This window comes from Talpa occidentalis, unplaced genomic scaffold, assembly GCF_014898055.3.
Source record: "Talpa occidentalis isolate TD23 unplaced genomic scaffold, MPIMG_talOcc4v2.1, whole genome shotgun sequence".
Classification (NCBI taxonomy): domain Eukaryota; kingdom Metazoa; phylum Chordata; class Mammalia; order Eulipotyphla; family Talpidae; genus Talpa; species Talpa occidentalis.
In genome coordinates this window covers 64,213,905-64,231,826 of record NW_026555331.1, presented here as the reverse complement: position 1 = coordinate 64,231,826, position 17,922 = coordinate 64,213,905, and the positions used below count along the sequence as shown (strand labels likewise).

The window sequence follows — 17,922 nt, the reverse complement described above, 5'->3', positions numbered from 1 at the left end:
GCTGCTGTCCGTCAACCCGAAGTGTTAAGAGGAAGGCGCGGCGCGGGGGGCGCGGCGGGGCGGGGGAGGGGCGGGACCCCGCGCGCCGCTCCGCCCACTCCTCCCGCCTCCGCCCTCCTCCCGCCAGCTGGGGGCGGGGCGAGGCCCGCCCGCCCCCGCCGCTTCGGGCCCTGCTCGGCTGTCAGTCTGGCGGCGGCGCGCGCTGATTGGGCCGAGGGCCGCCGGGGAGCGGGGGCAGCACGTTGGGGTGCGCGCTACTTAAGGCCCAGCTGCGTGAGCCTTTGACGTGTTTGGAGCTGGAGACGGCCTGGGTGCTGGCGGAGTGGCCGTCCGAGGTGAGTGGTCCCCCGCCCTCCCTTCGCGGCGCTGCAGGGAAGGGGGAACGGGGCGCCCCGGGGCCGGCGCGGGTTCCGAATTCATTTTGGGGGGCGTTAAGCCGCTTCCACAAGGCCTGGGCGCTTCGCAGGCCCTTTCCTGTCGCTCTTGGTCCCGGTGACAGGGGTCTGTACGGACTGGGTCTGTGGGGACCCGGGCACCCCCGCTTCTCCTGTCCAGCTTTTAAAGCGTCATCGCCCGCCTCTGCCCGCAGTTCCGCGCCTCTTCCTCACCCCGCGCCCCTCCCTGCACTGCGGGGGTCGGGGCTAGGTGTGCATACCTGCGCCCGCCGTTGCACGGAGCCCGGCGGCAGCGCGGAAGGCGGGGAGGCCTTGGCGCCTTTCCCTGCCCTGGACTTGCTCGCGCCTCCTCCGGCGGGCCCCGGTGACTGCCCGGCCGGCCTCTGCACTCGGCAGTGGGGTAAGGGCTCGGGGTTCTCGCACGTCCTGCCTCAGCTTCCCGAGAGTTGCAGCTGCCTTTTGTCAATGTCACTGACCCAACCTGGGCTCTGACCTGCCCGCGGGCGGGGACGTGTTCTGTGACGTTCTTTCCCCTCCATCACCTTTCCAGACTACTTGAACGTGAACAACTAAATGGCAAATCAAGAAATGCTTTTTCTTTAAAAAGCAGTTTGCCTTTTGGAGACGGTTGTAGTGTTAGTTCTCAAGTGTGTTGTGCTTTTGTGGCCCTAAAATCTTTGGTTTTCTCTCTGGCTTTCCTCCGAGACTATAGCCTTCTAACATTTGTTTAAGTGCTTTCAGAAAGTTAGTAGATAAGGCCTCTCTCTAGCGGAACACACTCTCTTGCCCTGCAGCCTCGCTCCTCATTATAAATGGACATTTCCTCTTCATTTCCAGTGAATACATGAGGAATTCATGCAAAGGTATATTCGGGAAATCCAGACTTAGATTGACTTGTATTTAGAACCCCGGAGGAAAAGGAAATGAAAACTGAATAAACTGCTGCTGGAAACTTGATTCGGTATATATGTTACCGAAGTGTTATTTTTAAAGAATTCCGGACTGATAATAAAATGCAGAATAGAACACTTTCATGTGAGGCACCCATCATGTGTTTTCTTTGTGTTTTGTTGAGATTGTGTCAAAGGAATGCCAACAGCTAAGCAAGCAGAGTTCTGTGTTCTCAGGTCTTCGGTTAGATGTAATAAAGAAGGCTGCGAGTTACCACCATCTCTCTTGGGAATAAATAAAACCTGCACAGGGGTTGTGTTCAGGGGAGGAAGACGCTCCTAAATATAGTTGAATGGGATCTTGAATTTCCTTCTTGCCTAGATGTTTCCGTAGCATGTGGTTAGTGAAACCCATAAAATAAAAGGATCACTTAGTGGGCCCTAAAAGTTAAAGGACCCCAGAATGACTAAACTGTTTTGTATCCTTTTGCCAAGCTTTGATCTCCTTTTAGCTTGGACATCCACTTCTTTCCGAAAAGTTTCTAGAAGAAACTGACCTAGGTGACTCTTTATTGAGAATACTTCACTTTTCAGGAGCTTTGGGGGTTTGATTGTTTTCTTCTGAATGTATTTTATTTCTTTTAACAGTTTCCCTTGGGCAAGGAAAGTAGAAACCATTTTATACAAAACTTATGTTGTCTGGTTATACTGACTGGTACTGGTTTTTATTTGGTAGCCCAATAAATTTTTTAGGTCCTATTACATTATCTGCTGGCTTCTCCTTTATGTGAAAAATTATTAAGCTATTGATAGAAGGATTTGGGAATACAAGTTAAATGACACCTTAAATTTTGAGCAGAGCATTTAAAAATATTTGTGGGTGGTCCATCACTAGTATACCAATATAGTGAAACCAACAACAACAAAAAAATCACTGAGCTAATAGTTAGTTGACTATTGTTTGCTTAACTTTCTCTTTTAGTTCTTTATGACATTTCTTTGACTAAATTAGGCATGCTAGTTTCAGTTGAACTCCATTAGAGAACATGATTGTCTTGAGATATAGTCGACATACCTATTATATGACTTGACTTGAAGTAATTTATTGCCCTTTAGGGAACCAATCATCTTTAATCGATAAAGACTTAAGTAGGGTTGTAACTGTATGGCTTGAGTTGAAAGATTAATGAACCACAGTAGCATTACCTGACTTCCTTCAACCCAGGAAAATATCAGTTAAATAGAAGATGCCTCTGGAAGTAAGGTTTCAACTTCTTGAAATGTCAGCTAAGTAATAATTTTATTTTTTGGTATGTTTGCCATCCCAGTTGTGGCCAGAGTAGGCATTCAGCTACTTAGTTAATAAATGTTTTTGCTAAAGTTGGTGGCTTGTACTAAATTATTTCACACTTATTTTTATGCTGATCAATGTGTAATAAGGAAGTAATTATTATAGTGCATACTGTATTCTTAGGTTTTGTTAGTACATTTATTGATTAAACTTTAGAAGTAAGAATAAACAAACTGATTTATAGCTTAACTATCTGTCCAGACATTATAATCAAATTACAGTAGATACATTCAATATGGCTTTTGTGCTGAGGCACCATGGCAAGGCAAAGGAAAAAGACATCCAAGTCCTCATTTTCAAAATACAGAGGATACTTGAACTTTCTCAATAGATAACTGTTACGCCAAAATTAATTTTTCAAGTACTTATGGGACTAATGAGATTTATTGATTTATTTTCTGTCATCCACTGTGTAACTCTTTTCCCCAACATTTGCTTTTGCAGTAAGAAGACTCTTAGGATGCCTGTGGTAGCACGGAGGCTGAGAGATCCTGACATAAATCCTTGCTTGTCGGTAGGTGGTTTGCTTTTAATTTTCATGAGTGTTAAGTTAGGAAAACAGGCTTCCTCTGATTTTGTGGGCATCTGTTTTCTGTAGTTTTTGAATAAAGTTATTTCTGCACAAGGAATATTCCTGATCAGCGTATCGTCGTTCACTAGAGCATTTTTGTCTCTCCATGATTTAGCCAACAAAGATGCATCTCTTTTCATTTCCTGTTATTTGTATAACATACAAGTATTTAGTTGTCACTGTAATGCTAGACAGACATGTGCTATTGAGGAAAATCTTTAGTTCAAACACGGAAAGTTGTAAGTATGTTACGTTTAAACTGTTACTGAAATTTTTTGTGATATCAGTATTTCATGTCTTTGAGGCAGTCTGGCTAAGAGGTAAGGGACTGATAATGAAATTAACCTATTTAAAGCCTATAGGTTTTCACAAGGGTGTTATATAAACAAAATGTTTTGTTGTAATAACAAGCTTTTTTACTGGCATTTATTTGGTATGACTTATAGTGCTTGTGGCTTTGTCACCCTTGAATAATGCAGTCATTAGAGTAGTGCTATGAAAATTGTATTCCCTTATCCTGTATGCATTTTTCCAAATATGCCCATTGATTACATATTTGATGTAGAAATTTAGCTTGTTCTGTATATTATATTCATTTTCAACATCCTTTTTTTTTTTTAGATTTATTTTTTATTTATACAATAGCTGGGTTACAGGCCAGAGGCACGGGAGGGTGAGAGAATTCACCAGAGACAGAGTGGGGAGCAGAACAGGCAGACAGACCGAAAGCACTGCTGAGGGGAGCAGCGCACGAGGCAGGAGAGGTCTGCGGCGCCATGTAGGAATCTCCCTGGCCGGCCAGGAATGGAACCAGCGCTGCAGAGGCTGTGGACAGCTTCACAGCGCTATGCTCAACCTGCTGTGCCTCCGGGGAGGCCCCATTTTCAACAGTTTTATGAAGTCTGTTTGAATATGTTTGTTAGACCTATGAAGCAAATTACTTAACCCTTTAGTTAAATCTTTCCTTTAGATGACCTTTCAGAATCATATCTGTCACTTTGAAGTTTGTTATCCAATATACTTCCAGCTCACGTAGCTTAAACTTAATTCCCAAATAGCAGCTACCCTCCTTTGAACTCATAATCCTGTTTTGCTCCCTTTGGTTTTGAAGTGATATTAATGATATCTATTGAAATTGCTTACATAATAGTATGTTTCCTTGTGTAATGGAGTGAATGATAACCAAAAATACATTAAGATGAATGGTGTTAATTCACGTTGCCTTGATTGAGACGGCTATTAGTGATTGACAGGATCTTGAAGCGAGCATTAACATCAAACGTACAAGTCAACATTAAAAACTCAGACAAACAGGAGCACTGAGTTGGAGACTGGGTTTTGATTTTAGCTGTGCAACAGTGAGTGTAGCACATTGCACCTTGCCTCAGTGTCTTTTAAAAATGTTTCCTGGGTTTTAAGAGATCTCAGTCTGTGCTTGGCTCAAGTTCTTGTGATCCAAATAGTCAGAAAAGTAGTTCAGACTATAAAAAGAAAGATGACTACCTTGAGCAGAGTAGATGCTGGGACAGTTGGAAAGTTAATTCAGGTTTTGTTTAATAAATGTTCATCAAAATGAACAAAAGAGGAACTGTCTGCTTTGGGGGGAAGCAGCTTCAGCAGTTAGTGTTTTTTTTAGGTCCCATTCCAGCTCTCAAATGATGCTTATCTTACCTATTTAAGGAATCAGATGCTTCTACCAGATGTATGGATGAAAATAACTATGACAGAGAACGGTGTTCTGCGCACTTCTTGAAGTACAAAAACTGCCGGAAATTTTGGGTAGGCCTAACTGTGTTAACTTTTTGTTAAATCTCATCTCTTAAACTTGAAACTGAAGCCTCAAATTAATCAGTGTCCATAATCTTTTCTTAATGAGGCCTGTAGGGAAACTTTTTGAACTTACCCTGTGTGCTATTTGATCTAAAGAACCCTTGAGAGCCCTTGTTGGCTGCTTCATCCTACTCAAGGTATAATGCAGTCTTAATATAGGGGGGGTCTGCCTAGGTATATAAAGTATCTTCAGCTATAAAACAGTAACTTTGTTATGATTTTAGTTTTCTTGGAGACTAGCAGAATAGATCATTTGTCCTGTGGTAACATGTACTAGGTTTCCATTTCTGCTTCCCCTCTCTCATTTCCAGCCATGGTAGCTAAAATGGTCTCATTTTTCTTGAACCCTTGGTATGTAATTTCTGCTTCTTTGAGTACTGGATCTAACTGCAGTCATGCATCACTTAACAGTGGGGATATGTTCAGAGAAATGTGTCTCTAGAGCAATTTATTTGTGTAAACACAACACTAGCAATGGATTTTGGTGGTGCAGGCGGTTGAGTGCAGCACTGTGAAGCTGTCTGCAGCCTCTGCAGTGTGGGTTCGACCCCCGCCGGCAGGGGAGATGCCCACATGACGTGGCAGACCTCTCCTGTCTCACCCACTGCTCCCCTCAGCAGTGTATTTCAGTTATCTGCCTTTCTGCTCCCCACTCTGTCACTGGTGAATCCTCTCACCCTGCTGCACATCTGGCCTGTACTCTGGTTCTTTTATGCATGAATAAATAAATCTTTTTTTAGAAAAAAAGGATTTTGTGCACTACCAGGCCATAATGAACAAGTCAATAGGAGATTAAATCTAGCCCAAGGTAAAAGGGTACCAAGAGACACAGTAAACATAAAGTTGTATGAGGCTGTGGCCTGCATAAAACATTTTAACCTCAGGACAGCTATGCCATCATTTGGTGATAAGAATTTTGGGACATCTGTCATACATGATGTTTGTCCCTGGTCAAAATGTTCTGTACCATATGACTGTTTCCTTTTCTTCTACTAAATTAACTGCTGGTCTTATTGATGGACTATACTCTTGTGCTTTGGTGTGTAAGCAGTGCATGTCTATCACAGTTACTTTTAGCATATTCCTATAGGATTAGTTAGGCCTATTTAATTGTTAGTAGTTCAAAAATAACTGGAGTCCTACAATTAGTTTTTTTTTATTTTTAGAACTTGGGTTATTTTTGGAATTGCCTTTTCGAGAAATCAGTAGAAAATTGCTGGCAAATGATTGACATTTAATACATGGCTGATTTTCTTTTTTTATTCTTACTTGTAGAATTCTGTCATGCTCCAGAGAAGACAGAATGGAGTGAAGCCATCTATGCCTACAGCAGTAGAAAGAGGCGAAATCTTGGGAGCAATGGGAAAGATGCCCTACTGAATGTTTGCATTGAAATTGTCTATATAACTTAAAAGAAGATGAATATTTTAATAAATAATTAATGTAATCTAAGACCTTAGCATGAATTCTGCAAGGGGAGACAAAGTTAGCCCTGTGGCTTTTATGTTTGTTTTCAGTGCCATAATGATAGTATGCTTCTAATGACTGTCTTGTGCCACTTAGTTTACATTACTTCCTGGAGGTCAGAGAGTGTTTGACAGGCTACCTCAGGAGTTGAGCTGAGTGTCTGAAAGGCTACATGAAAAGCTGAGCTTTTTCACTGGGTTTCAAAAGAAAAGGAAGATGTGAACAAGTAAAGACCTTAATAGAGATGCGAGGAAGGCAGTGTTTCCAAAGAGGGGAAATGATGTAAACAACGACATGATGGAAGGAAAGTGTGAACCAGATTTGGATTCTTCTACCCAAAGTTCTAAGTGCGTGGAGGAGTGATAGGAGACTGGGGAGGTAAGTTGTGGGTAGATTTGTGGTGGACATCAAATCCCAGGCTCATTCCTAAGCTTTCCATTCCTATTCAGTTATCTTAATTTCAATAACTGATCATGAAATCAGAGATATGGTAATGTATTCTTAAATACCCTGCAAAAGAACTGGTGTTCTTCAAGGAAAGGTTTAAAGGAATTTGTAGCTGAAATTCACAGATACTGGGTAACAGTTCAGTTCTTGAACCATAGTAGGATTATTTTATCTGCACGATAAGATAGCACAGAAGAGTATGGGGAACTCAACCCTGAATGAGGGTAGAATTTCATTTTATGATACAAAAAGAATATTTGTTATGGCGACAGGGAATACTGTCTATCAATTCTATTACTGCCTTTTTAAGTTGTTTCACGTACAGAATAGTTTTATAGAAGACATTATTTAGTAAAATTTAATGTACACTCAAAAATCAATGAAAATGAACTTGTGTAGCTTGTGTACCTTTCCTTCATCTGATCATCTATCAAGAGTATTTTTCTAATGACTGCTGACCCCAGGTTCCATGTCTTTGGTTTTAGTCCAAAACCCAACTCAGATGTTTTTAAACTCAAAAATCTTTTTTTTTTTTTTTTTTAAAGATTTATTATTTATACAAGCACTGGATACAGTCAGAAGCACGGGAGGGTGAGAGAATTCACCAGAGCCAGAGCAGGGAGCAGAGCAGGCAGAAGGACCGAAGTACACTGCTGAGGGGAGCAGCGGGCAGCAGGAGAGGTCTGCGCGCCATGTGGGACCCTCCTCTGGTGGCCGGGGAGCAGCCGGGGATCGAACTGGTGCTGCAGAGGCTGTGGGCAGCTTCGCAACCCAGCGCTCAACCGCTGCGCCACCGGGGAGGCCCTAAACTCAAAAATCTTAATAAATGTGATTCTATTTGAATACAAGATGAATTATTTCAGCACTTCTTTGATTTGTAACTGCTATAAAAATGATAGATTAAAATAGGACCTGACAAATAGTTAATATACTATGTGTGAAGCATTTTAGTACTTTTCAGCATATTTGTTTAAGGGTTTGGAATTTTAATGTCAGCTCTTTAAATATGCATACCAATATCAACATTCATCCAGTAGCCATTTGTCTCATTATAGCTCTTTTTCTAAAAAAAGGCAACTTAATTGATAAACCGTTCATACTATATAAATCATTATTTAAAGTATGTAATACAATGGTTTTTAATATATTGACAAAGATATGAAGCCATCACCACGATTGATTTTAGAGTGTATTCTCAGTTTCCTAACACTTCTCACCAACTCCAACTTGGCAACTGCTTTCTGCCTTTGGAATACCTTTTCCTGGACATTTGTATAAATGGGATTATATAAAATGTAGCATTTTATGACTGGCTTACCCTCATGTTTTTCAAGAGAGTCATTCATACTGTTGCATGTTTCATTCCTTTTAATTGCTGAATAACATTCCATGGTATGGACAAATCACATTTTATTCATCAGTTTATAGGTATTTGAGTGGTTTCCATTTTTGACTATTATGAGCTATCCTGTGTCTTAAACAATTTGTGAGCAATTTTTGTATGTGTTTGGGCAGCCATTTCTTTTTGGATATATATATAACTAGGAATTGAATTTGTACAATATGGCAACTATGCTAACCTCTTGAACTAACAAACTATTATCCAAAGTGGCAGCTTCATTTGACAGTGTGTGAGAACTTCATTCTCCTTAACTGTATCTGCCTTTGACTATCACCATCCTAGTGGGGAAGAACTGCTATCTTTTTATGGTCTTAATTTGCATTTCCCTGATGGCTAATCATGTTGAACATCTTTTTATGTGCATATTGGCCACTTTTATGTCCTCTTTGGAGAAATATTTAGATCTTTTGCCTATTTTTAAATTGGATTGTGTGTTACTGAGTATATATATACTGTACTCCATAGACATCTCTTATCAGGTATATGTTTGGCAAAATATTTTTCTGATTCTGTGGATTGTATTTTCACTTCATGAAAGTTTATAATTTTGATACAGTCCAATTTTTTTTTCTTTTGTTTTTCGTGTCATATCTAAGAAGGTCTTGCTTAATTGAAGATCACAGAGACTTGTACCTGTCTTCTAAGAGTTTATGGTTTTAGCTCATATTTGGTCCATTTTGAGTCCATTTTTGTATATGGTATAAGGTGGGAGACCAACTTCATTCTTTTGTATGTGATTATGCAGTTGTCTTAGCACATTTTGTTGAAAAATCGGCTTTCCCTGTCAATTGCCTTGGCACCCTTGTTGCAAGTCTATTGATTGAATATGTCAGAGTTTATTTATGGACTTAAAATTCTATTCCATTCACCATGGTATTCCAGCACTACCCTGTCTTGATGCAGTAGCATTATCCTTATGCCATAGTACTTTGATGACTGGTTTCTGAAGTGTTTTCTATGAAGTACTATTGATGACAAACTAAGTGGGTTTTTTAAATCAGGAAACCCTTAACATGTTGTAGTGTGGCCTAAAAGATCATATTATTCTAAATTGTCTTTGATAATTCCCTATTTCCTTATTTTCATCTTTTGCACAAACCCTAATAACATGAGTATACTCTTCTCATAACCAGGCTGTTCAAGATCTCATTGCCCCACTTTGGAGGGCTAGAATCCCAAGGATTTTCATTGCCACTATTGTATTTCTCCTAGCTTTTACTTTGAGAGAGGTAAGCTGATAAACTAATTGTCAGGATGTTAGTAGGTGCTGTGGGAAATCTTTGATATTGTCTTTGATATCAATTATCAGTTAATAATATACAGAAGGCATCTTACTGTATTAGTGTACATCTCACTTTTTTTTTTTTAAAGATTTATTTATTTATCCATACAAGCACTGGGTACAGTCAGAGGGTGAGAGAATTCACCAGAGCCAGAGCGGGGAACAGAACAGGCAGACTGACGAAACACACTGCTGAGGGGAGCCGCGGGTGTAGCAGGAGAGATCTGCATGCCATGTGGGACCCTCAGATCAAACCGGTGCTGCAGAGGCTATGGGCAGCTTTGCAGTCCAGCGCTCAACTGCTGCACCACCAGGGGAGGCCCTACATCTCACTTTTGTAGGAAGCATCTCATTATGGGTTTTCCATGCGACGGGGTAGGGTAGAACACTATGAGTACTATGTAAATACCGTTTGCAAATCACCACCTGTGTGAAAGCTCCTGGAAGACCTAAGCAATGCCTTTCACAGTTATATCCACAATACCTTGTGCTCTTCTACTGTGTAATAAATGATCAACAAATGTATAGATATGTTTAGGGAGGGGTGACTTTCAAATCGAACACATAGGAAAAACATGCTGGTTCAAATATACAAAAGGGTTAGGGTAATTGTGCCTAGAAGCTGCTATTGTCATGTTTTCAAGATTTTCCATGCACGTCAAGCATATTTGTAATAGTGCATGTTCTGGAGGTAACTTGCTTATTTTTCACTTAGTGATATAGTGAGGAACAATTCTCCTCTAGTGGTTACAGATTTACTCCATTTCTTTTAACTGCAGTTTTTAGCTGCAGTTTTTCATTGTGTAGATAAACATTCACTGAGTGGGTCTCCCACCGATGTAGGGCTGTTAGAAATAAGCGTCTCTGTGTATGACTGTTTTGAGACATTTCTAACAGTGGAATTGCTAGGTTAAGATTTTTACATTTTATTTATTTATGTGTTTATGTATTTATGTATTTATACAAGCACTGGGTACAGTCAGAAGTGCGGGAGAGAGAATTCACCAGAGTCAGAGCGGGGAACAGAACAGGCAGACTGACAAAATACTATGCTTAGGAGAGCAGCATTTGTGGCAGGAGAGGTCTGTGCACCATGTGGGACCCTCCCAGGCGGCCAGGGATTGAACTGGCGCTGCAGAGGCTGTGGGCAGCTCCACAGCCCAGCGCTCCACCCCTGCACCACCAGGGGAGGCCTGGGTTTTACATTTTAAATTTTATAGAGAAATCATTCTCCCAGGAAGAGCACACCAGTTTTTGCTCCATAGGCAAACCTGTGAGTGTTTCTCCTCACACCCTCACTCCCACTGACTAAAACATTTTCGGAGGAATCAGTGCATTTATTTGCTTTGCTCATTTTTAGATGGTATATTAAGGAAGTTGCCCCGTGATATACATTCTGTATTTTTTTTCCCTAGATTTTCTTTCAGCTTTTAAAAAAATTATGTCTTACATTTTAATGTAATTAAATGGATCTTTTTATTTATGGCTCTAAAAATGTTGAATCCAGGTAAAAGTACTACTTATCCCAGTTCAATTTTTCTCAACAAATATTTGCCAAGTGCCAACAATGTGTAAAGCAGTAGGCTAAAAGGTGTGGAGGAACATACATGAATAAGTCACCATCTGGCCCTCAAAGAGTTTCACTATCCTTCATGAGAAAATGAAATGAACAACAGTAGAAACAAGAGCAAAATTCTAAGGTCAGTGACCCTCATAAACACATGGGTACATATACATGGCATATTTACTCATTTTACTTGATTTGCTTACTGATTTTAGCCAGAGCATGTGAAGGTGGTTGCAGGAGGAAAAAAGTTACTCAATCCAATCACATTATGAAGGATCTTGAATACTATGATTGGGACTTTAAACTTTATACAAAAAAGGAAAACTATGATGAGTTTTTGAGATGGAGGGGGTCAAATTCCATTTGGGTTGAGAGTAATTCTGGAAGCTTGGAGACAGTTTACTACAATAACGCTAGATCATTGCGACTGTTTAAACTGTTTCCCCCATAAATGCTTGCCCCACTCCAATTCCTTTGCTGTACTATTGCCAGGTGAATCCAGAATGCAAACACAAAGCCCCTACTCAAAATTCCGAAGACTCGCTTATAGCCTCAGGATATTCCTTTCCTAGTTTACAAAGCCCTCTAAGATCTTACAAAGGGAACAAGCTGGATGAAGTTGGGAAGGGGTTTGTTTTTGGACACTTGAGACTCAGGCTTTGTCCTCAAGGCCTTAATTTCAGTGGACACAGACGTAAATATATATGGCTAAATGCCTTTTTTAAAATGCATACAAGAACTGGGGTGTAGGCCAGAGGTGTGGGGATAGTAGGGGATTCACCAGAGACAGAGTGCCGATCTACTGAGATACACTGCTGAGGGGAGCAGCAGTGGGACAGGAGAGGGCTGCTGTGCCAAATGGGTTAGCTCTCTGGTTGGGGATTGAACTCCTGCTGCAGTGGCTGTGGATAGCTTCATAGTGCTGAGACTTAACCCCTTGCACCACCAGGGAGACCCCCTATGGCTAAATGTCTTCTATGCCACACTGACTATTCCTTCTATACACCTGTTTTAAAATGGTGTCCCCTTAACTGCTGCAGTTAGAATCTCATATTCTTTCATGTTGACCTGACATGTAATCCCTCTGAAGCCCATTAGTATTCCAGTCAAGATTCATCTTACCTCTTCATTCCCCTCTTGTCTCTAAGGAGGCATTCATTGTGTGGGGTGCCTCGGTGGTGGGTATAGTGCAGTAACACATCTGAAGAGGTGTGCTCTTATGCCTCTAAATCATAATGTTGTAAACCATTGTTACCTCAATTAAAAAATTAGATATGATAAAATCAGGCAAATAAAATCACCTAGTCATCCTTTTAACTTTCCACCTACTGTTTTTATTTTCTAGAGGAATAATAAGAGAAAAATGACATGTCAAATGCTCTTTATTCTGAAAAGGTGACTACAAGAGGTAGACTTGTTTTGATTTTTAGTTCTAAACACAGGAACACTTCACGGACAGTTTTCTCTGATGAGTGGTTTCTGTGGTCATCGGTTGTGTCAGATGGCTCTTCACTGTGAGACTGTAGAGTAGTTGGTGTGAGGTCACACACCGTCTGCCTGCTGCCTTTAGACTCTGGAAACCTGTTGAATTTCTCGCAGGGTGGCTGGGCTTTTCCTCTGACAACTGGATGGAGCTATTGCACAACGAAATGCAGTCTGTTTCAGAAAACCTGCTTTCTTCGAGGAAACTCAAACTGCGTTTAAAAATCTGTTTGCCTACAAAAACTTTGATAGTCTACAAAATTTACCTAGATCTATATGCTCAATTTTTCTGTTTCTTTTCTTACTAAGTTCATAGACCTTTATAAATGTGAAACAAACTCAGATTCCTCTACAAGCCCTGATAGTTCTCCTAAAAGAAACCAAAAAGGAAGTAAGGGTCATTTCAAAGCGCCATACTTCAGTATGGTCAGAATGAGGGAAAGTTGAAAGGACATTTAGTCAAAGAGAAGAGAGGAACTGATAGTAATGAGACATGGAAAAAAAAGAAGTGATTCAGTGAGTGCAGGGCTCTGACAACAGATCACACAATGCACTGAAGAACAAAAGCTGATTCACCATGAAAATAAAGGTTCAGTGACAGAAGCTTAACCAAAAAATCCTGGTTAATACACAGAAGTAAAACACTCTTGTAGCATTGCTTCTGGCCCTTATTACCTCCATGGTCTTGAATAAGTGACTTAATCTTTTAGTTTTTTCTTCTGTTAAATATATATTTGGGGAAATGCCCTGATTATCTTAGAGGTTATTTGGAAACTCAAAGAAATTTTCACATATGTTATACATATGTCTGTATATTACTTGAAATATTACTTGAAATATGTCTGTAAAACAGATAGAGGATTTATTTGTTGTAAGTGAAAGCCTCAGCTAGTTCTTGTTCTACCTAGATAAAGCTATAATACCAACTATTATGACATTTACACTCTCCTCTGCCCCTTAAAAACCTAAACCAAATGAAACCAAGTCAAATCAAAACATGAAACAACACCTCTGCTATGAGAGCTGACAAACAGTTGAATTGATCGTTATTTTGAAACTGGGGTCCTGCAGCATGGACTGCAGGGAAAGACTGGCATTTTCCCATTGGCAAAAAGTGACATTTACCTGCTGGAGCCAGAAGTTCCTGCCTGTGGGCAGCCCCTGCCCCAGGCGCCAACCAGGTTTGAGCTGGAAGCCCGAGCGTGAGTTTCCCAAGCTGTGCTTCACCCTCCAGGATGGCTACATGAAGGTCCGTGCTGGTCAGGCTTGATGGTGGCCTGGCGCTAGCTTTTCTATATTTGGTGCCTGGATGGTACAATGGACCAATGAGGTGCCAGCTAATGAACCAATCATGGTCATCAGCTAATTGGTTAATTATTCAGCACCAGATGGGCTGATTAGTCCTAAAATGGTCCAATTGGTCACTTAGAATTGAAAATGGTCCAATCAGGCAGGTATCAACTAGGAAGGGTGGGGAGGGGCCCTGAAATAGGATATAAGGCAGGGCAGGAGCCAGTTTGGGATGCTAAGACTCCTGTTTTCTTCCTGACCTTTGAAGAAAGAGGAAAAAAATGAAAGAAGAAAATATTCGGCTGCCAACCTCCGAAGACAGAGGCCAAAGAACTTCGCAGTGATGGCGTAGCTGCATCTGCCTTCGGTCCTGCCAATGCCTGAAAAGAGCACCAAAGGCCCCAGGCCTGGTGCCTCAAAGAGCTGTTTATTGGTGATGTGGGTTATCAACTCACAGAGAGCTGCAACACTGGTGTTTTGGCACTGCCTTTGGTAACAGGGTGACTGGCACAGCTGTTGATAGGGTGGGTGACCAGCACTCTGTGTCTGAATCACCTCTGAATGCTGTTAACTGCTCCTGATTATCTGGCAATGCCTCCTGGTGCTGCTACCTCCATTGCTGTCTTCTTACATACCTATAGTCTCCAGCACCTGACAGCATCTGCTGCTGTTCATTCCAACCTTCAGACCGTGACTCTGAGCTGCTGTGGCGTCATCTCAGCAGCCCCGCCTATGAGTGCCTCCAGCTGAAGTGAGTTGGATCCTGGCCTGCTGCTGTGGGCTATACTCCAGGCCCTCGTTGACAGGATGGCGCCATCTTGGAAGAACAGCATTTTAGGACTTCTGGACATGTGGACACTATCTGGGGTTAGGCCACTCCTGGCCTTAGAAACTCCTTGTTTCCCCTATTTATTAAGTAAGCCCCATAGTTGTTTTTCCCTGACCCTGAGTGATCTTGCAATTGTGCCCTCAGGTGAAGGATCTACAGACAGTGACCCTATTCTCTGCTGGGCACTGTCCTTTGACCTGCTACAGCCTGTTTCAGTTTTATTCCACTCCTTCACTCTTAAAGACTTGTTAAATAGTTTGGTCCAGGATGTTCTCTCCTCATAGTTTTCTTCTCACCCTGTACCACTATCTGAGTTCCTTCATACATACCTGTAGTCTCCAATAAGCATGAACAAATGTAAAAAAAAAATCATTAGGGGGAGGAGATTATAAAAGAACTAGAAATATTTATCTTTCATCATCCCTTTACCCATGAACAGGAGCCCTTTCCTTTTTCTTCAAAAGCTGTCCTTCATTCTTTTCAGGAGCCACTTCGAAACTCAGTCCTCACTGAAACTTTGTGTGTCCATTCTCCTTCAAAATAGTCCACTTTCAAGGTATCTCTTCAGTTTCACACAATGCATCCCTGCTCCACACGCACCCCCTTCCCCAGTGCCTTAGAGCGAAGTATAGCTCTAGTAGACTCCGTTCATGATTTTGTGTTGGTACCTAGTTGTTTGTTCCTGTGTGGTATATGTAGATTATATCTGTCATGTCCTGCACTAAATAGCAAGATCAGAAACCATTATGATACTTCATCTTTGCACAGCACCTTCCAATTTATAAGGCATTGCCAGAAATATGGTCACACTTATAAACTCCAAACCTGTGAAGCTGTTGTTCTTCCTAGAATGCAGGTGCAGACAAGCAGTTAAGTAACCTGCAACTGAGCATGTTGCCTTCCTTGACCCACTCCCATTGACCCTGTGGCGACGCCTCCTAGGTTTGTGTCTTTCTTTTCCTTTACACTCCTGTCTCTGACTATTGTTCCAACAACTGCTCATTTCATCATTTAGTGCTTTTTGAGTTTGTACACATGTAAAAAGGCTTTTGTAGGGGATATAAAAGTAAATGAGAGGACTTATACTGTACCTGGAAATTTACAAGTTGACCAAGACCAATGACTGTACAACTAATTCTCTACCAAACCTGTTCAGGCTCAGTTGTAACCTGAAGCCTTTCAAAAGATTTGATTCTGAGTGTCCAATCGACCTTGTCTCCTTCTATTCCTGAAGTAATAGGGAGATGTGACATTAGTGAGAGATGGCAGTGCATTTTGTCATAAAATAGCAAGGAAAAAAGCTGGGTGACCTGCAGGGTGGATTTCTTACCTGGATATAAAGGTTAATCTTGTCATTTTTTTGTATTGAAGAGTTTACTGACACATAGACTTGGGGAATTGTAGATGGAGGTTGGGGGAGGGGGTTGTAATTTACAGTAGTATACTTGGCAAGTAGAGTGTCATCTTGTCTCTCTGTTTCTTTCACTTCAAATATCATCCTGCAGAACTGCATTCCAAACCCTTGACAGCTTCTGCAGATAATTCCCACTTTTGAAGAAAGTCTTTCACAAGCCAGTAGACTATATTTCCCTACCTCTTGGGAAAACAAAAACAAAGCTACACACCAACAACCACAAAACCTGGACAGGCTAACTCTTCGCCAGTCCTGGCAACTGCAAAATGTTAATGTACGTAAGATGTGCCCCTCCAGCCCTTCCCGGACTATAATCCCCCATCCCTAGAGTGAGTAGTGTTTGGTTAAGTTACTCAGATCTCTTTTTAAGATCTCTTTATTTGGTTCTAGTTTTGGCATTTATTTATAATTTTGGTGTGGTGCTCCAGGAGAGAAGATGTGTAGAGCTGAGGAAATAATGTGTAGCCTGGGAGGTATGAATTTTAAGCCAAAGGTGTGGGCTCTGCTATTGTGTACCAGCTAGAATTATCATCCCACTTCCTCTAACTGCAGGTGTTGGATAATTACTTAGATGTGAAAGTCTCACGGTCAAGGTCAATAATTGTAAAAAGCTGACCCCAGGTGGTGTTTGTGGGTATTGAGTAAGGTGATTGATGTTTGTAAAAAATTAGCATGGTGACTGGACCATCGGAGGCACCAATATTTAATAACTATTTTTATTTTCTATCTTCTGTGGAGAAGCCAAAGTATAAAAAATACTCACAAAATCTCCGAGGAATGAGGTTAAATTTTGAAAATGAGGGATATTTGACTTTGTTTTTAATTCACTGGAGTAATAGATCCAGGCTTTCCTGTTGCTGAGCTCCTCATGCTCACAAAACAGCCATCTAGTCATGAGTAAGAATTCTTTAGTGCTGAGGATTCCGAAACTAATTAGAGTAATTTTACAATCTGGGCATCTCTAAGGGAGAGGACTGGCGGCATAAAATTATACAGTTTGGTTACTCAGCAATCCTCAAGAAGACAGTATAAATACTTACAAAGATAGAACATTTATATTAATTTGAATAGACACCCTTTTCCTGAAATGTTTGTAACTCTGAGGTTCTGCATACTCTCAGCAATAAAACAAATGATGGTATGACTTTACTTAGATGGGGTACAAAAAAAAAAGGATGTTTATGTTAAAGTTCTGAGCATTAGGAGATGTGGGAGGAAGGTAGAGAGAGTAGAAGAAAGACCTTGACAAAGCTTAAAATTCTGCCAAAGATTTGCACATAGAAATTAGGAAAGTAAGCAAGGAAAACATTTAATAGTCAGTAGGATATACTTTATGATCTGAGCACTAGAGAAGTACCTATCTTTTAGCATTCATTCATTTCTACAGCAAAGATTTGTTGCCTACCTACTATGTGCTACGCTGCCTTTGGAACTGAAGATTCATTGCAGAGCAAAAAAAGACTTCAGTCCTCGTGGGCCATTTATTTATACAAGCACTAGGTACAGTCAGAAGCGCAGGAGGGTGAGAGAATTCACCAGAGCCAGAGCGGGGAACAGAACAGGCAGACTGATGAAGTACACTGCTGAGGGGAGCAGCGGGCTGCAGGAGAGGTCTGCGCGCCATGTGGGACCCTCGCCTGGTGGTCGGGGATCGAACCAGCGCTACAGAGGCCACGGGCAGCTTCGCAACACAGGGCTCAACCGC

At 41.3% G+C, this 17,922-nt stretch overlaps 1 protein-coding gene across 2 annotated transcripts; it reads left to right on the top strand.

The window, feature by feature from the left end:
* The first annotated feature begins 250 nt into the window (after positions 1-250).
* CHCHD7 (coiled-coil-helix-coiled-coil-helix domain containing 7) lies at positions 251-9,693 on the top strand. Of its 2 annotated transcripts, XR_005124290.2 has the most exons (5): positions 251-335; positions 3,081-3,150; positions 4,888-4,986; positions 6,313-6,882; positions 7,497-9,693. XR_005124290.2 is itself a non-coding variant. In XM_037506426.2 (4 exons), exons 2-4 carry the CDS (start codon positions 3,097-3,099, stop codon positions 6,415-6,417), a joined length of 258 nt encoding a protein of 85 aa, XP_037362323.1. In that variant the 5' UTR covers positions 251-335; positions 3,081-3,096; the 3' UTR covers positions 6,418-7,468. The 2 variants fall into 2 exon arrangements, 1 of the variants encoding a protein (XP_037362323.1); XM_037506426.2 differs by lacking the exon at positions 7,497-9,693 and having other exon boundaries at positions 6,313-7,468.
* Positions 9,694-17,922: the final 8,229 nt, after the last annotated feature.

Bases quoted from the DNA above. Each gene is read 5' to 3' on its own strand.
- CHCHD7 (XM_037506426.2), top strand. From the start codon at position 3,097: ATGCCTGTGGTAGCACGGAGGCTGAGAGATCCTGACATAAATCCTTGC. The intron at 3,151-4,887 runs GTAGGTGGTTTG...TACCTATTTAAG, and splicing joins ACATAAATCCTTGCTTGTCG to GAATCAGATGCTTCTACCAG. The intron at 4,987-6,312 runs GTAGGCCTAACT...TCTTACTTGTAG, and splicing joins AAAACTGCCGGAAATTTTGG to AATTCTGTCATGCTCCAGAG.